Here is an 18,686-nt window from a genome sequence, read left to right as displayed (position 1 = left end):
ATGAACGAATCTCCTGTGCTTCCTGAGTCGGCGAGGAACCCTCCTTCTGGACGTCAGCTTGTCAAAAGAATTATCTTTTTAAATTGTATTTCTTTTGTTAATGACATTGGTTAAAAAGAAGAAAAATCCCAAACACCTGGCATATAGTCAGTGGCGTGCTGCTAGTGTTTCACAGCCAGCTCTCCAAGAGGAAAAGGTCCTGCCTTTGAAATGAGCTCTGATTTCCAAGGTATGAAGACGCCCACCACGGTCAATTCCAGGCTATTAATGTGATGTCACTTAACACAGAGTTGGGAAGATAAGCACTTCACTGGTATGGAACTACTTATTTTAACATTAGATGCTATTAGCTCTGTGAAACCTTTTACCTTCCTAACAGGAGACTCTGAGCGTTTGGCTAGAGTTAAGAGCATTTTATTGGCATCAGAGGTCACGTTGTTTATTCCATATACCTAGGAAAAATTACCTAACATATGAACAGTCACACCTTTCCAGTTTATGGCATTATATCTGTCCCTTCTTCTCCTAGACCTGGTAAACGCAAACACGTAATTTAACCAGGAGAACTTTCACTCGATGCTCCCAAGCCTGCTGAAATCAGAACTACCTAGGCAGCTAATTAAGAATACAGATGCCCAGGGAAACCCAAATGCCCATTAATGGATGAATGAATAAACAAAATATGGTATATGTCTACAATGGGCTATTACTCAGTCTTTTAAGGAGTGAGATTAAGATACACGCTACGACATGGATAGACCTTGAAGACATTATGGTAAGTGAGATAAGCCGTGCACAAAAGGGCAAATATTGCATGACTCTACTTACATGAGGTTCCTAGAGCAGGCAAATTCACAGAGACAGACAGAAGGGAGGTCACCAGGAGCTGGGGGAGGAGAGAGTGGCGAGTTACGGTTTCATGGATACAGAGCCTCAGTTTGGGATGATGATAAAGTTCTGGAAATAGTGGTGTTGGCTGCACAACAATGTAAATGCCCTAATGCCACTGAAGCTGTATACTTAAAAATGGTTAAAATTGCAAAGTTTATGTCATGTGTACGTTGCCACAATGACAAAAAGAATACAGATGCCTGGACTCCACGAATTGGAGATTATGATTCACTTGGTCTGGAGTGGGGCTCAGGCATCTGAATGTTCCACAAGCAGCCCTGGCAATCCTGAGGCACAAGCAGGTTCAGGACCTCTCCTCTAGTCCAGCCCCAGCATTTTACAGAAAAGGAAGCCAAGTTTCAGGAGGAAGTGAGGTATTCTCAAATAACTGAGAATCTTTAGGACTACTCTTTAATCCCACAGGCTGCAAGGTACAGAAGTTCCTTGTCTAAACACCTGAGAATATTACTCTGGCTTTTGCACTGAGCACATCAGCATGGCCTCACCTCTAGAGGTCTAGAGCTGTTGCTCTTGCTCCTGCACTCGCAGTCTCATCAAGGAGGCTCTGCCATGGCCCCCAGAACCCAATATAGCAAAAACCCAAAGTGCAGGGTCAGAGAATGCCTGGACCTTCTTAGGCAGTCAGAGGTCTGCCTCATGTGTTCAACATCAGCCAGTCGAGGCAGGCAGGTAGACAACTTCAGCCCTCTAATCACCAAGCTACTGAAAACATAGTTAGCTGGCTCTCGTGTAAATAAGCTCACCCCGAGTGCACGAGGCACTCAAGGTCACGAACATACCCACGTGCTTTGTTCACCTTCATTATCATGTCAGTCCTGTTACATGTCAGCCTCTCTAGCAGACAGATTTTGAAAGCAACTGCATAGTAGCTCTAAGATAAGGTTCCTCTCCAGAAGTGAATCTAGAACATTTGATCTTCAAAAAAAAGAAAAAAAAATTGAGCTAACTTCTGAAGAGACTTCAAGAGAGTATTCTCTGAGCACAGCCCAGTAAGAATGTTCACCATTGCAGCACGGTGATCATTTTAAAAATAAGAAATAGATGTCCGTGCACTCACCCATCTTCGTAAGTGGATGCATGTCACATGTACAGGTGTGCTATCAATTTCAGAGTTAACGAAGTTAAGCAGCAAATAAAGAGAAGAACCTAGACAGACTGTGGGGGCTTCTGCGTCAAATCATTCATTCCCTGTGGTTTCTGACGGTGCACCCCAACTCCCACCCGCAATGCCCAGCTTTCCTTGTCTCAGTTTAACAGCCTCCACAAAACAAGGCCATTAGCAGCCTCAGAGGAGAAAAGAAAGTTCGGATGTCAAGACATTTTGAGATGATAAATGTCGTTGTGATTTCAATCCCGCAGTGAAATATAAGCAGGAGGGGGGAAATCATCTTCAAGTGCCGAGCAGCTCACTCTTCATGGCAGGTACATTATAAGCAGTCACAGCAGAGTTTTAAGAGCAGCTGCAGAAAACCCAAAGCCAAATTAGAGGTAAATTTTATAGGATGTTATAGAAAAAAAGCAGATAACCATACCAAAATTATGGTACCTAGGAAATCTGAAGTCATAATTGCATATTATTTGGTAATTTTGCACAAAACAATGAAAGATCTACTAAAAAAATACATTTAAGTTATCGCTCGGTCTATCAGTATTGAAATATACTACAGCCCCTGCCATATTAAGCTATGGTGGTTTTAACGATTTTTTTTTTTAACCTTTATAGGATTGAATGAAGAAACAATAAAGTATCAAGGGCTTGGGACCGGTTGGTAGACACTCAGTCATTTTTAATTCCTACTTATCCATTCTCACTCTCTCCCTATCACTCCCACTAAATATGCTGCTGACAGCATAAGACACGTATGGAACTGGGAAGGCTGGAATTTGGTTCTGGCTTTCCTGTCTTTCTCCTACTCCCTTCCTTCCAACATGCATTCGGTAGCACCCACGGTGTGCCAGGCAGAGAGGGCCAGACTGGGAATACTACCATTCCTGCACCCGCAGAACTTCCCACGTAGCGGGAGCTCCAGAAAACTGAAGTGCTCAATCACAATTGTGGCTACTGTTAAGAAGACACTTAATTCTGTGGCAAGTAGCCTTGGAGGCCGGAAGCAATGCCTGAAGATCTGAAGAAAGGGTCAAAGTCAACCAGATGACACAGGGTGGAAAAGCACTCCACCAGGGCAGGAAGCCAGCACCAAGTACCACACGCACAGAAGAAAGTCTCCTACAGGAGGAGGGTAGAATAAGTCAGGGCGACAACAGTGAGCAAGAGCCAGACCTCGCAGGGCCTGATGGCACCAACCAGAGGAGCAGGAGCAATGCCCACAGCACATTCGCTAGCACTTACGCGTGCAGTGACCTGTAAGCCACCTCCAAGCTCCATTCTCCATGGACGCTTCTAAGGCTGTGAGTCCCGGAGCTGCTCCGGGTATGGTTGGTAGAATTCTAAGACAGCCCCCAAGATTTCCACCCGCTGACATATCCACCTTGTGTAATCCCTCCCTTAAGTGCGGGCAGGACCTATAAATTCACTCCTGCAGTTAGATTATTTTACCTAGCAAAAGTGAAGAGACTGCGCAGGTGTAATTAAGGTCTCTAATCAGTTTGGCTTTGAGTTATCGAAAGGGAGATTAGCCTGTGTGGGCCTGACCTAATAGGCAAGCCCTTTAAAAGGGCCCACAGGTCAGAGAGGCCCCCCTCCTGCTGGCCTTAAAGAAGGAAGCCATTCTACAGCTGCAAGGGACTGAATTCTGTTGACACCCACGTGGGCTTAGATGACCGTAAGCCTCCAATGAGACCCCAGCCCTGGCTGACATCTTCATCACAGCCTTGCCAGACCCAGCTGGGCCATGCCTAGAATCCTACCCCGTGGAAACTGTGAGTTGATACAGGAGCATTATTTTATCCTGCTAAGTGTCATAACTTGCTGTGCATCAATAGAAAATCAGTACACTGGGCATCAGCAGCAGAAGGCAGCTCTGTTAGGCTGGTAGCTGCTGGAGAGAAGACCCGTGTTCTGATGTGATTGCCAGGCACCACGCATGTGACAGGACAGGGAGACAGAGCCACCACCCGCCTCCTCCACTGCCAGGCACGTGCCGACCTGGCCCACTTCAAAAAAAATGAAACTGACGCTCCCAAGTCTGTGGCAAGCCTTGGAAATCTAATCTTCTCACTTAAAGGCAACCACAAACTGGCCATTTAATCTGTCTTCCAAAATCCTACAAAATCCTAACAAACAAAGCCCCTGAATAAATGGTTTGAAACAAATTTGGCAGGGAAAGCTGATCTCTTTTCTAAGTTTTCTTACTAGTTTTAACAACAAAAACAAATTTTTGTAAAGTATGATTTTAATGCTAACAAGGTCCTTTTAAACAAATAGGGTGATTTTTATTTAAATGCCAAAATAACCTTGTTTATATTATGAGTAACCAATCTATGAATTATAACTTTTTATACATCTTTTTTCAGTTAGAGAAAAAGAGGAAAAAAAGAAATCCCTCGTTTTTTGTTTTGTTTTGTTTTTGTCTTTAAAAACATATTAACAACCCCCACTCAAATTTCTGAGGCTTGGTAGATAAAATTAATACTGTATAGGTTGAAATATATATGCAGGCATTCCAGAATCTAACAACTTCCATCAAGAAACACATCAGATTCTCTTAAGCTCAAAATCACAGCAGAAGTAACGGTGGCACTGGCATGGTGTAGCTGAGCGGTGGGGATGCAATGTAATTTCCCAAGGTGTTTAAGTGATAATAGAGTTTCGGCATTAAAACAGCCAGGAGTTAAGCTGCTGGAGACTTCCATTTGGTTGGAAATGGAACACGCGTGCACACGCACACATACACACAGTATGCAGAGACTGGCTCTGGAAGGCTCCCCAAGAATTTGGTACAAAGGTCATCTCCAGGAAAGCACACACAGTAGCTGGAGTCAGGCATGGGAGGGAACCTTACTTCTCCTACAGATGTTTTTGTGTATTTTGAACTGTGTGAGTGCATTACCTATTAAAAACATTTCATGAACCCAGGCACATGCATACTCACAAAAGCGTAAAGCTCCTCTAAATTGTCTCACTGGAGCACTGCTGCAGTAAGAAACAGTTGCAGCGATTGAAGAACAAAAAAAATTAAGTTAGGAGTTCCCCAAAAATGCCAATTAGTAAGAAAAGCCATTGCCTCCTAAGGCTCATGCTGTTTTCAGTCACCTCCCCAAAGCTTTTCTGCCCACATACTTCCTTGGAAATTGTTGGTCCACACAGGCTGTAAAAGGCCACAGAGGAAGAAGGGTGAGCCGAGGCCAAGGGCTGCCCAGATGAAACTCATGCAGGATTTGTCCCTCCTTTGTCTGCAGAGCCCTCCTAAGTCTCAGGTCTCTCCTCCCTTATCTCACAGGCAGGGGGAGACCAAGGAGGGAGAGTGGAACATTGGGGGTGGGAGTCCCCCCTCTGCCTCTCAGCAACTGTGAGATCTGTCGAAGTGCGTAAGTTTCCCCACCTGCCAAGTCAGAATGATAATCACCACCACCTCAGGGCTGAACACAGCATATTTATGAAAATCTAAGACAGGGGTTTATCTTTTCTTCCCAAAATATTCTCTAGAATTCAGAGCATAGTATGAACGAGTGACAGACCTTCAACCGAAAAGCAGGTCATTCCTTACATGGGATGCTAAAAAAAAAAGCCACAAACCACTTCCAGTCTGGTCATATACGATGACTACCAAGGAATTCGGTTATGTCTAAAAGAAAGGAAGACAGGTGGAGGAAAGAACCACTGTTTTGTTTGAGCAACAGACAATGCACAGTTACAACTACCCAAAGAAGTTTGGTTAAAAGCAAACCACCAGATCGACACATGCTAACTTGGTCCTTCCATCTCAAAACATTTAAATAATAGGACAATTTACTCTGTCAACACAGCAAAGAGTGTGACTATTTTTATATAAGATTTTTTTTATGTTTATTACTAAATATTGTAAGTGGCTGGCTCCCTCCAAAACAGCCACATGACAATATTCTGAGAGGTATGAGCATCTTCCAGGTCATTCTTGAAACAGCACCAAGAAATGTCCCTTACTCGTGGTCTTGTACTGTATGGAAGCCAACCTGTAATTAATAATGCTTAATCTACTGCCATTATTCATAGTCCCCTTTTACTTTGGTCAGTAGTCGGTCTATATAAATAAGCCCAATTCCCTTAAATTTCCCCATGCATGTTTTGCGCGCTAATTCTTATCGGCCTGATTTTGGAAATCAATGAGCAAATATTTACATTTTGTCTCTTTCTTTTCATTTTATGAGACATCATAGGATTTTTTAAAAAATCAAACATAAAGTGCTCACTTCGGCAGAACATATATTAAATCAAATATAAAAGTTAAACTATTAAAAAATGCAACCCATGGGATCACAACCCATAGAAAAACAAGACAAAGAGCAGAGAAGTCAAAGACAAGAGAGGACTGTGGAAAACAAGCCCCACTTGACAAACGAAAGCCTGTCTATATTCTTCGATCTTTCATCAGAGTATTGTGGATAATTAATATTTCATGCTCTATGTGAAGAAAGAAGTTGGAATTTGACCTATAAATGTTTGAAACACACCTTATTCATTTAGGATCCACTAATAACAAACACATATATTTAGATAACAAATGCATTACTGTTCATGAAAGAACCCCAAATTAAAGCGCGATTTTCAGTCCAAGTAAATACAGAAAAGCTGCCAAACTGCCTGTTTGACTCCCAATGATCTCATCTGTTTTCATCAAACAATACTGAGTTTTTTCAAATTAGATTAACTTTTTGCCCAGTTGTTAGGCTATCCGGATAAAAATTTATAACCACTATTAGCATAAAAATAATCTCAAACATACACTGAAATACTTGCTTGAGAAGAATTAGTTATAATTTACTTACATTTTTGTTTTAATGAATATTCTGGCTTTTAAAAAGTTAAGAACAGTTTGGTAATCAGTACCATCCCAGAAATATCTGGCATGCGGATCAGTGAACACTTGTTAAATTAATAAATGAATGGAACATGTGAGTGATCTGATGGCTAAGGCAAATGAAAACACACGTGCACACACGTGCACACACAACCTAAGAACGCTTTTGGAAATATGAGTTTTCACATTTCTGTCCTCAAGCAGATCGACTCTACCACCTCCTCTTCAACGCCAACATCTTTCTTTTCAGAGGAACACAAGTAGAATTCTGTGACTTTTTTATCTGACCCTTCTACCCTCTCCCAAATCAACAAATAAACAAAAACTTATTACACATTTGTTTTAATTCAATAAATCTGGAGGGTAATTATAAATAAAGTACTCACATTAGTTGCAGAAGTGGCCCAAGTAGATGAAGCACACATAGAATAAACTATAAATAGACACATAAACATAGAATAATATGGGGAATTTTAAATGCATAACATACCAGAACCAATGGGATACAGCAAAAGCAGTTCTAAGAGGGAAGTTTATAGCATTAATACCTACATCGAAAAAGGCGAAAGACTCCACATAAACAACTTAATATTATGCCTCAAGGAGCTGGAAAAACAAGAACAAGCAAACTCAAAATCAATAGAAGGAGAGAAATAACAAAGATCCGAACAGAAAGAAATGAATTAGAGATTTAAAAAAAAACACTAAAGACTGATGAAACAAAGGTTTGTTTTTTCAAAAAGATGAATTAATGGCCCAAATTTCTTAAGAGACTGGCTAAGCAAGAATGAGGTGCTAATACACCTTCTCCCCGTACTTTCCCCATATGGCAAGTATCAAAACAAACAAAGAGCAGTGACCTCGGAGTTCTTCCAAAGGTGTCAGATGCACAGCATGTTGTACGATGAGGGTGATGAAGATGATAGTAATGGTGTTCCTCTTTGAAAAATCATTCTTAGGAGTAAGAAGCAGGTAAAACACGTCCCCCCTTCCTTCATCTAGCCTGTATTCTAAATTTAGTTTATTCTACAATTGCAGTATTGGGGCAAATTCTGTAAAAACAGTATTATTCAAGCCTTACCTTGTTAACAACCGCCAGGGCTTTCTACAAGTCACTGGAAAACACGAGAGCAACTGAGGGCCCTCAGCGAGGCTCCCACAGGAAGCGTGACACTCGCCGCACCAGAAAGGGGGAGGGAAATCTCTCTCATAATACGGGAGAAGCCCAGGACAGCAGAGAAGTGGAACAGGAACGTGAGCGTGGCCGTCTAAAACGAGGTCATCGGCTGGACAAATGCAGAGGACATCGGCCACGTAGTGGCAAGTTTTAAGGCAAAGACAGCTGATGTGTCTGAATTTTGCCATCTGTAATACCAGCTCTCCCTCCTGTCATGTTTCAGGGGAAAGGGTTTCAAAACTCTCAAGGGAATGGGAAAGCAGAATAGCTTTGCCTTTTTTGGAGCCATTTGTTAATGTCTTTGACAAACAGACACACGGGCATGCTGGGCACAGCAAATTGGTTCCCCGCAGCTTGGCAAAAAGTGAAAATCTAAATATCTATCGATAAAGAGACGTTAAATAAATTACTGTACATTCATGCGATTCAATCCATACACAGTTAAAAAAGCATGAACTGGCCTGAGAAAATTCCTAAGTCATATTATTATGGTTGAGATATTTTTTAAAAGGCAAACTGCAAAAGAATATATACTGTTTCATTCCGTTTACGTAAAAATAAAAACACAAACACAAAATTACACACACGTAATAAACTAAAAGAGGTCTGGGCAAGACACAACACATGGATAACAGTTGTTATTTTTGAGCAGTGTGGGTTTTGCAGGCTCAGGAATTGTTTTTCCCTTTCGTGTTTAAAATTTTTAGTACGATGATGTACTGATATAGTATTTATCTAATTAAATTTAAAATTTAACATAACTATTCTAAGGAAGGGAAGGAAGAAGAGAGCGAAGTCTGAGGGTAAAAAGAAAAGGAAGTCCCGACAAAGGACGGGGGAGGTGCAAAGGGCAGAGATTTCTCACCCCAAAAGCAGGTTCCCCAGGGCAGATACTGACCATCAGCCTCTCGAAGTTGTGGTTCCCATTTCCTCCCTCCCTTCCTTTGTCTGGTAGCTGTGGTCCCCACACCCCAGCCCACATGAGGGGCTCCGTGGGGACTGCAAAATGTACAACCAGGGGCCCGGGCCCGGAGGTTCCGGTACATCGCGCCTGCAGGCCTAATGGGGAGACCACCTAGGCCCGTCCCTCACCTCTGTCGCTGTCCAGCTCTGTGACTTTGGACAATCACTAAATCTCTCAGTGCCTCTGTTTTTGCATCTGTAAAATGGGGCTTTGACAGTGCCTCCCACACTACGTTGTGAGGGTTGGCTCTGAGTAAGCACTACCGGGAGTGCTACCTGCTGCTGTTTGGATGAAGGGGATGATAATTTTGGCTGCTGTTATTTCTACTGGGCAAGGCCCAGGAAGATGCACTTTAACAGCTGATTCTGGGTCCATTACATTTTGAGCAACACTCCTGAGTCCCTTAGGTAAAAAGAAAGACAGAAAAGACACAACACTCAAGGGTGTCTCAAAGTTGTCACCAAGGCTGCGTCCATTTAGCAAGAGGAGGGGGCTTCAAAAAGTTCATTCAAAGAGTAGCAGTTATCTTTTAATTCTGCTTTTCCACAAAATTTTGAAGTACCCTCGTACTAGGTTTCACCTTCCCATACGCTTCCTGATGGTAGAAAGATTCTTCCAGAAGGGCTGACTCCACTGGGAACCCTGACAAGATCCATGCCCTGCACCCATTTCACCAGGTTAGGGACATGCCGTGCAAGATGCCTGGGCACGCTGTTCGGTGAACCGCTCTAAAAACTGCGTAAGGCAGAGCCTCGGAATGCAGCTGCCTGTCAGAACACAGGAGAACTCAGTCCACAGCTCTCCTGTTACAATATGTTATCTGTTACAATGAGTTGCTCTGAAAAATAAGAGGTTCCATTTATTTGCTAAGAAAAATTAATTGCATATTTATATATCATATGTTATATATCATATATATAATTGCCTAGTCTGATTAAATTTTTTGACCCTGAGACAATCTCACCTAGCATCACTTGGTTCTAAAATAATTATCAGCAAACTCCTGCATTCATATGATTCCTGAATCACTCTCATTGAGTAAGAAAAGTCAAAACTCCAGTATCAGCATGTAGGTGCTTGTTAGAGAACTTACCAGAAACGCAGCTGCTGCCTCAGAACTTCTGCTACGCACTAATGATTTGTTGTTGTGAGCAGAGGACACCAAAGGTTAAGGAGAGGTCTGCCCAGATTTCCTGGGAGGCTGACTCTGGAGCGGTCTCTGCGCTAACATGAAAATTCGCTCTGTACCCAGCTAATGCTCCTCTGGAGACTCTATAATCGTTAATCCTTCACTGTGCAAAGCGCTTTGGTTCCAGTTTCTTGTCTCTGTCCTTTCCCAGGGCTAAAACCCAGAATACATCCATTTAACCCAAAAATTTGGTCAGAAATATCTAAGCCAATGTTACCTTCCTGCAACCAAAACTTATGTACCTATTAAGGACAATATGTCCAAATAAGTTGAGATGTTATGCCCTAATGTTAAGTGAGGGGGAAAAATAGGGTACAAAATAAGTGGTAAGATATCAACTATGTAAATCATGAAAAAATACAGAAAGAAATATGACAAATATTAACAATTGTTACTTCTGGATGGTGAGATAACGAGTAATTTCTGCTTTTCCCCACTTTAGACTATTTTCCAAAGCTTCTCCTTATGAGTATAAGTTACTATTCTAATTAGAAAAACATAAATGGACCAAAATACTTTGTGTCTTCGGTACTAAGAGCGCATACAAATGTGTCCCTTAAAACCCACAAGACGAGCACTGTATTTGGGGATAGAAAGAGAGAAAATGAAGGTGCATCTTTAACATCCAGCCCCAGAACCCCTGAAAAGTCAGATCCATTCAGGAGTCTGTCTCAGGAAGGCCCAGCTCGGGCAGGCTGGGCTTCTTGACTTCCCCAAATGCCTAGAGATTTCTAGGAGAGAGAGAACTCAAGACGCAGAACCCACTGGTCTGTTCATGGGTCCAGTTAAGGTAAAGAGGCTTATCTTCCTACGCTCAGAAACAGCGCTCAGGAAATGCATTTGTCTTAGGAATCTCTTTCCCTGGGAAGATGAGGGCAATTGGAGGGAAACAGCAGGACAAGAAGGAAGTTTATACACTACAGAAGCACAACGTCCCCTTCCACACTGCGGACCGTGGAGAAACAAACTGAAGGCTGTCACATATGCAAAGAGCAGCAATTATATGTCTATTGGTTGAGAAAAGTGTGCATGCAGGCACTGTGCTGAGGACTTTGAATGTATCTTCCTATTTAATTCCCCCAACACAATGACTAGCGTCATTTTAGAGGGGCGGAAACTGAGCTAGAGAGAAGTTCCATGTCTCCAGCTGCTCCCATGGTAATGGTGGCAAATTCATTTTCTGTGTCTGCCACAGCACACTGCCACAGTGTGGTAGCTTAAGACAGCAGAAATGTATTCTCTCAAGGTTCTCGAGACCAGAAGTCCAGAACCAAGGTGTGGGCAGGGCCGTGCTCCCTCTGGAAGCTGGAGGGTAGAATCCCTCCTTGCCTCGGGCGTCCTTGGCCATGGCGGCCCGACCCCACCTCTGCCTCTCTTGCTACATGGCCTGTTCTCTCTGTGTGTTTTTTGTCTCTCTCTATCTTCTCTTCCTTGCAAGGCACCAGTCACATTGGTTTAGAGGCCTCCCTAATCCAGCATGGCCCCATCTTAAATAATTATACCTGCAAAGATCCTATTTCTTGGGATTGTATTTCACAGATCCTATGACTTGGAGATGTATCCCAAGTAAGGTAACATTCTGAGGTTCCAAGAGGATGTGAAATTTTGAGGACCACTCTGTCACCCAGTACCTTTGAATTCTGACCCACACCTGCATCATGTGCTCACATCACCTCCCTCCTGGGTACCCCACACTGTGAAGCACTGTTTATACCTACACTATGTGACACCAGCATGAGGTCTGTCTCCTGCCCTCAAGTAGCTGGTGGTCTATGTAACCGAAATGAAATAATGAAGAGGAAAAGTACATCACTGAAGTATCCACATGCCGTGGTTAGAATGTCCCCCCAAGCTCAGGTTAGAGCTTAATGCCCAATATGACATTTGGAAGGTGAGACTTTAAGAGGTGATTGGATTGTGAGGACTGTGCCCTCACGAATGGATTAAGGGGTTAATGGACCAATGGGTGATCATGGGAGTGGCACTAGGGGCCTCATAAGGAGGGCACATGAACGTGCTTTTGCCCCTTATCATGCCAAGCCCTGGACCTCCTGCACACTCTGTGGAGAACGCCCCAGCAGGAGGAAGACCCTCACCAGATGCACCTCTCAACCTTGGACTTCCCAGCCTCCAAAACGGTAAGAAATAAAAGTTATTTTTAATACATTACCCAGTTTCAGGTATTCTCTTATAAGTGACAGAAAACGGACTAATTGACGCCCCATGTGAACTTCTGTATGCCATAGAAGTTTTAGGGAAAAGTAGCAAATGAGCGCTGGGGAACCTTGTGCACAGGCAGCACCCAGACAGGATGGGAGGAAAGGCTGGCTGGGGCTACCAGGGAGGTGAGGCTGGGGACAGCATGTTCCAGACAGAGCAAGTGTGCTGCAGAGCAATGTGGAGCAAGGGTGGAGTAGGGAGATTTCAGAGACGCTTCAAAGAAAGGTGGAGGAACTTTAATATGGAAGAAAAGAAAAAACTTAATAGGGACTCAAATGACAAAATTCGAGCTTAAAGACTCCTCTGGCAGAAGTGGGAACGGCAAGGGTGGAGCCTGGGAAAACTGAGTGTGTGTGCTTGTGTGCGTGTGTATGTGTGTGTGCGCACATATGTGTAGACACTGTATTCACATCTTCTCGATGGCATTTTAACAATTTGCGTTGGAAAATAAACCAAGGGGCTGATCAGTTAGCTCACTTGGGAGAGTGTGGTGCTGGTAACACGAAGATCGAGGGTTCATATCCCTGTACCCACAGCCACCAAGTCAAAAAATTTTTTTAAAGAAAAGAAACTAAATATGCAGATGCTCCCCACACTTTCATCCCTCCACCAGAGGGATGAGAGTCACCTTCCTACCAGCCCCCAACACACACACACATGCACACGTGTGCACACACAAGCACACACACATGCGCAGAGAGACATGCACACACAGAGACATGCGCGCACACACGCACACATGCACACACGCACGCATGCACACATGCATGCACACGCACGTACACACATGCACACGCACGCGCGTATGCCCACACACGCATGCACACACATGCACACGCATGCACACGCATGCACACACACGCACACACACCAGCTTCCCTCCCAACACCCACATGCACCCAGACAAGAGCTGAGTGAGGAGACAGGTGAGAGAACGAGAAATAAAAATGCCTCCAGGCAGGAGGGAAGGAGGCCAAGCCGCACGTCACCTTTGCAGCGCTCACAGCAGGCCCCCCGCTGCTTGATGGCCAGGGCACAGTCTCTCGACAGCACCGGGCATTTCTCTCTCTTGCACGTCACTTCCTTGTTCTAGGCAAAAAGAGACAAGAGACATTGAAGTAAGCTTCAGACGGAATCCCGGCATCCTAACCCACGGCTGAGGTTTTCCAAGCTCCCCTCTTCCTATCTTGCCTTCATCCTGGCAAGAAAACTCTGGGACAGCAAGCAGGATTTTGCTCTCTGTGGAACCACAATATCCACCCAGGAACACAGGACTTTAGGAGACTAGAGGCAGATGAAAGGGGATGAAAAGTCTCTCCTTCAAAAGCCACTGTCACCGACATAACCGAATGCCAAGGGAGAAGCCGTCTGCCACTGTGCTCTAAGGTTTCTTTCTAGTACACACTACAGAAACAATAATATTTGTGTAAATCATATTTTGCCCATTGGGCTACCTGGGCTAGGACTGCACCGTGAGAACAAAAATATTTTCACATGGTCATCCAACAATCCTTAATAGTAGAGTGCATTAAAATGCAGCCATCTAAAGTTCCAACTCAAATAATGACAAGGTTGAGTATTGAACCGGTTCAGTAAGAGAAAAAATAATATTCCACACGCCAAGCAGAGACACAGTCGTCAGTGTTTCATAGCCGTGGGACAGCTGCATTACATTAGCGCATATGCTAATGAAAGGATGCTGAGCATTTGCATGTTGGGTTTTATCCTGAAAGGTTAACTGTTAGAGTGTCCTACAGAAGATCCAAACAGGACGCAGATGCCTGCTCCTGTACGAACTGTATGCACATTAACCAAAAATACTATGTCACAAAACTTCAGCAAGATTTGAGCTTTAAGTGCCTACTATATCCTTAGTACTGTGGCTTTCATGCTTATGAAAATCCTGTGAGATCAATATTATCATTATCCCTGTGCTACAAACAAGAAAGCTGCTGCTCAGAGAAGGTGGCTGACTTTCTGAGATCACCGAGCTCTCCACTGGTAGAGATGGGATCAAGCTGAAGTCACAAAGACGCACCCACCCACGCCCCACCCTCACGCAAGGCGGAGGGCAGGTTGGAGAGGAGCAACTGACCAGCTTTGCTCACCTCCAAGGGAACCTAGATCCCTCCTAGAATAGCTGCAGGAGGAGAAATCCTAACCCGGCCTGACAATGACCTTGAGAAGATTCACGAGTGCGCCCAGTACATGTCAGCAGCATGAGACTAAAGAAGGTCTCACTATTTCTGGTCCAAAACCAAGGAGATGGGTGTGTGCTGTGTGTTTTGAGAGCTGGGAGCCCAAACCAAGCCCATGCACCAAAGTCCAGCCCCAAGGCAGTCCTAAGATAAAACGTGTCTCCTTCTGTGCTGCCCCAAACTTCCCCAGGAGTTCCAGAGCCCCCAAGATGCCCCAGAGTCTAACTCTAAAGTGAGTCCAGATTGTCATCCCCTCTCCTTTCGAGGGATCACAACCTCTGAGAGTCCCAGAACCCCTCTCCCTCCAACTCGCCCATCACAAACCCCCAAAGTGACCTACATGGGGCCTGGGAGGGTTGGGCCACCCTTCCCCACAGTTCTATTTCCCCATCAGTCTTGTTGTTTCCCTGCCTTCGTGGCTTTGCAAGGCCAACTGAGGCACGGAGCCACGAGCCACCATGACCAGTGCAGCTCAAGCTTTTCCACCTGCTGACATACAGGAAAATGATGCTCGTTCCAGGAAAGGAACCCAGAGGCGAGTGCGGTAAAGATTCCTGGGCTGTCCCAGGACCTGTGCAGCCACCTCGAGAAAGCACATCCGTCTGCGTTCAGTGGTGCCAGCTCTCCACTCTGGCAGAGCCGTGGTGGCTGATGTCTTGTTCTCTCATTTCCTGGTTGCCAGTGTAGGGTGGGGGGTGTGATTGATCTTAGCAACCAGGCTCCCTTTGCTTTTCTCCTTTTCGGTATCTGTTATGTGGTTAAGTGCCCTCGTGGGCATAACCTCATTTGCTCCTTAAAATTCCGTGACACACTGATCCTCAAACTTAGCTGCAAATTGGGACCCCCGTGGAGCTCTTAACAAAGACTGCCTCTTCCTCCCGCCCTCTGAAGCTCAGATCTCATCAGGCTAAGGACGAGGCATGGCTGTTTCTCCAAGCTCCCAGGTAATTCCGAAGTGCAACCAGGGTTGAGGACCACTGATACAAGGAGAGTATTCTTGTCCAAGGAGGCTGACATGGGCTAAGGAGCTGTCTGCAGTCCCTCTGTGAATGACAGACCTACAGTCTGAACCCAGGCATTCTGTTCCAAGCCCTCCAAAGCCCGTTCCTTCACCGGCTCTTCCTCACAATGATGGTGGTCAAGGATGACTGTAAGTCATGGCCCTTAGGTTGATTTTTATAACTTTTCTTACACTACAAAGGTAAATTATTGCTATGTTCACAATTCAAAGTAAAAAGTTATGTTTTAAAAAATTACTAATTCCCTGCTACACTCACCAAAGTCATTAGGAACAACCATCAGGTACACACGCTGCCTGGCATTACTAAGAATGACCGTGCTTTGCAAGGGTAACTCCTGCAAGTCATATTCTGATACTGACTGACTCCCCCACCCAGCACAATTGTGCAGTGAACTTGCTCACAAGCAGAGCTTCTGTTACCAGAATTTTTGGCTTTATGCATTCAGCAAACCTGGCTGCAGCCTTAGGGAACGGCCACCCCCAAGTGCATCTCTTCTCTGAGGGGAACCCTCAGACACAGGGAGTTCAAAGCTCTCAGGGCGGCAGAGTGGTGTGAAGCCATGACTTGGGATCTGATGAACGGGAAGGCACACACTTTCTTAAGTATAGGAATTCTTTGCTAAATTAGAAACCTGAGTCAGTCAAAATCCATAACAGGATCCCAAAATTCATAATAAATAGCTTGTAATTAGAGTCCAGCACAAAAGTGATTCCAACCAGATGGTCTGTCGATTCACATGTGGAGTTTTTTTTTTTTTTTTTTGCATGCACACACACAGAACAAACCTAAATCTTCGCTGTAGACTTAGTGGGGAGGGGGGGATTCCCTTCTGCCTACACTGGGAGTTTTTTCGTATTCTATCAAGGGTCACATTGGTGAGGAACTGCCATATCTGATCATTTCTCTGGTGTCTGATTGGCATGGATATGCAGTACTTGCTTAGCATCCCAGGCCCTTAAAGAGAGAAATAGAAACTGCAGAGAATCACTGGTGAGAGGCCGAGTCCTCTCTCTCCTTAACTGAGTCCAGCAGCTACAGCATAAATCAAACACAGGTTAAATAAGACCACTCACTTCACTTTCCCCAATATTGCCAAGAGACAAAAACACCGGTCCCGGAGCCAGTGGCTCTGGTGAGAAGTGGCACACGCAAAGCCATGCCTTCAGGAAGACTTCACCTCCCTTGGCCACCTCACATACACACGCGCCACGTGTCACCGCTGTGACTCGAGGCATTGCTCACTCAGTTCACTTTTTCACTCAAGAAATGTTCTCTGACACTGGCTCACACTTACTGAACACTTTCTACATGTGTGCAGACTCCATGCAAAGAATCTCATATTCATTCTTTCACCAAAATGCCACATCCTCTCCATTTTATAGATGAGGAACAGAGGTTAGGAACTTGCCCAGGGTCACACAGAGGCAGGTCTGGAATACAAACAGAGATCTGTCACTTAAATGCTGTACTTTGCTACTTCCCAGGCATTCAGGATACAGACACAACAAAACATTGTCCCTGCCCTGAGGCCCCAGGGGACATTGGCGCCTTCGAGGCCTACAGACACCAGCTGTTTTCTGGTAACAAGGGAAGTTGTTCCAGTTTGGATATCGACAGGGATGCGCCCGTCACACCTCTGAAAGCCAGACTGGCATCCTCAAACACTTTTCCAAAATTCCAGCTTGGGTTTGAGTCTCCCCAGATCTAAGCAACAGAAATGGTGGCAAAAATGCACTCTAGGCCTGAACACTCAAAAAATCAACCTAACCAGTGAACAGGAGTAATAAGCCTCATCACATCTTCCCCTCTCAGGCTCATCTCCCATGTTCACCACTTTCTAGGGTCGGCCACCAGAGATCTACCTGTTGGTCAAAGGCCATCTGTCTGCATTTTTGCATACTTTCTGGAAGACGGGTAACAGAATCTCAAAACTCAACACATAGCCTCCGGAGGCACATTAAATGAAGTGCCAACATGCAAAAATAAAAGGAGGGCAAAGGGAGTAAAAAAGAAAAAAAATCTACACAGCTGGCAGCAGCGCTCTATAAGGACTGGAGCCAAACCACAGCTCCAGCCACAAGCCAAGTTCAAAGACGACCCCGACAGCCAGCTCGCTCTGTCCCAGGCCGGCCGCAAGGTGGCAGCACAGAGTCCCCAGGTGGCGGGCGCCGCAGGCCGAGGCCGGCTAGTGCCACCGGGCACTGCTTGGTGTCTGGTGTGCAGAGAAACGATCTGTGTGTGACTGACGAGGGCAGGGCGGAGGCCTACAGAGAAGACAGCAAAGTCCTGAAGTCCTCCTGTTTGCTTTCCTCAACCAGAAAAAAATGCTTTGGAGATGCTGTTGCTCTATTCCAAGACAGTGTCTTGAAGATTTTTTTTTTCAAAGATTCTTCCAGAACCAATCTTATTATAGAATATGGAAAGTATTACCTGACCTTTCATTTATGTTTAAAAATAATAATAAAATAAAAATCTGGAGAGGAAAACACAGCAGCCAATATGATGAGGGAGGCAAGAGGGAAATGTCAGCTGGCAGATACTGTATTTTTAGACTATAAAACGGCATCACTAATCTCTTGAAATAAGAATAAAAATAGTAGTGCCTGGTCCCCTGCCTGCCACTCCCCCATTTGATCAGCCGTGCTAGGGAGGTGGCAGACTATACGAGTCTCCTCCCTGGAAGGTGGCATTACTTTCCTTCAACTCCTGTCTTTTATGAAAGCAAAGACTGCCTCGGAGGCAAACAGCTGTCATCTGGCAAACTAGCACATTCAGAGTGTCAGAGGCTTTTCCAGAAAATCAAGAGGGCTGTGAAGTTGTGATATGTTTTTTCTGCCCGAATGAACAATACTAAATATGTCAATGAGGCACATGGGCCAGGTAGTGTCATCAGAGAGAATAAAGAGGCAGACGTGGCTCTCGTTCCTAAAGTAGAAGCCCTTCAGCCCACCTCTCCCTCCCACACGCACACACGCGCGCACACACACACGCGCATACACACGCACACGCACGCGCGCACACACACGCACTCACACATACACACGCAC

The 18,686-nt window shown here is 44.8% G+C and overlaps 1 protein-coding gene across 2 annotated transcripts in view; it reads right to left on the bottom strand.

Moving 5' to 3' along the window:
• The window catches only part of BMPER (BMP binding endothelial regulator), a 250,380-nt gene that overhangs the window by 207,001 nt on the left and 24,693 nt on the right, over nucleotides 1-18,686 (bottom strand). For both annotated transcript variants that reach the window (XM_063115102.1, XM_063115103.1), the window contains exon 3: nucleotides 13,409-13,508. In XM_063115102.1, coding sequence (XP_062971172.1) covers nucleotides 13,409-13,508 — 100 coding nt within the window. The remainder of the gene's footprint in view (nucleotides 1-13,408; nucleotides 13,509-18,686) is intronic.

This window comes from Cynocephalus volans, chromosome 11 (genome assembly GCF_027409185.1).
Source record: "Cynocephalus volans isolate mCynVol1 chromosome 11, mCynVol1.pri, whole genome shotgun sequence".
In the NCBI taxonomy this organism is placed as follows: domain Eukaryota; kingdom Metazoa; phylum Chordata; class Mammalia; order Dermoptera; family Cynocephalidae; genus Cynocephalus; species Cynocephalus volans.
The sequence above is the reverse complement of the archived record's forward strand: the minus strand, read 5'-3'. Positions and strand labels throughout refer to the sequence as shown.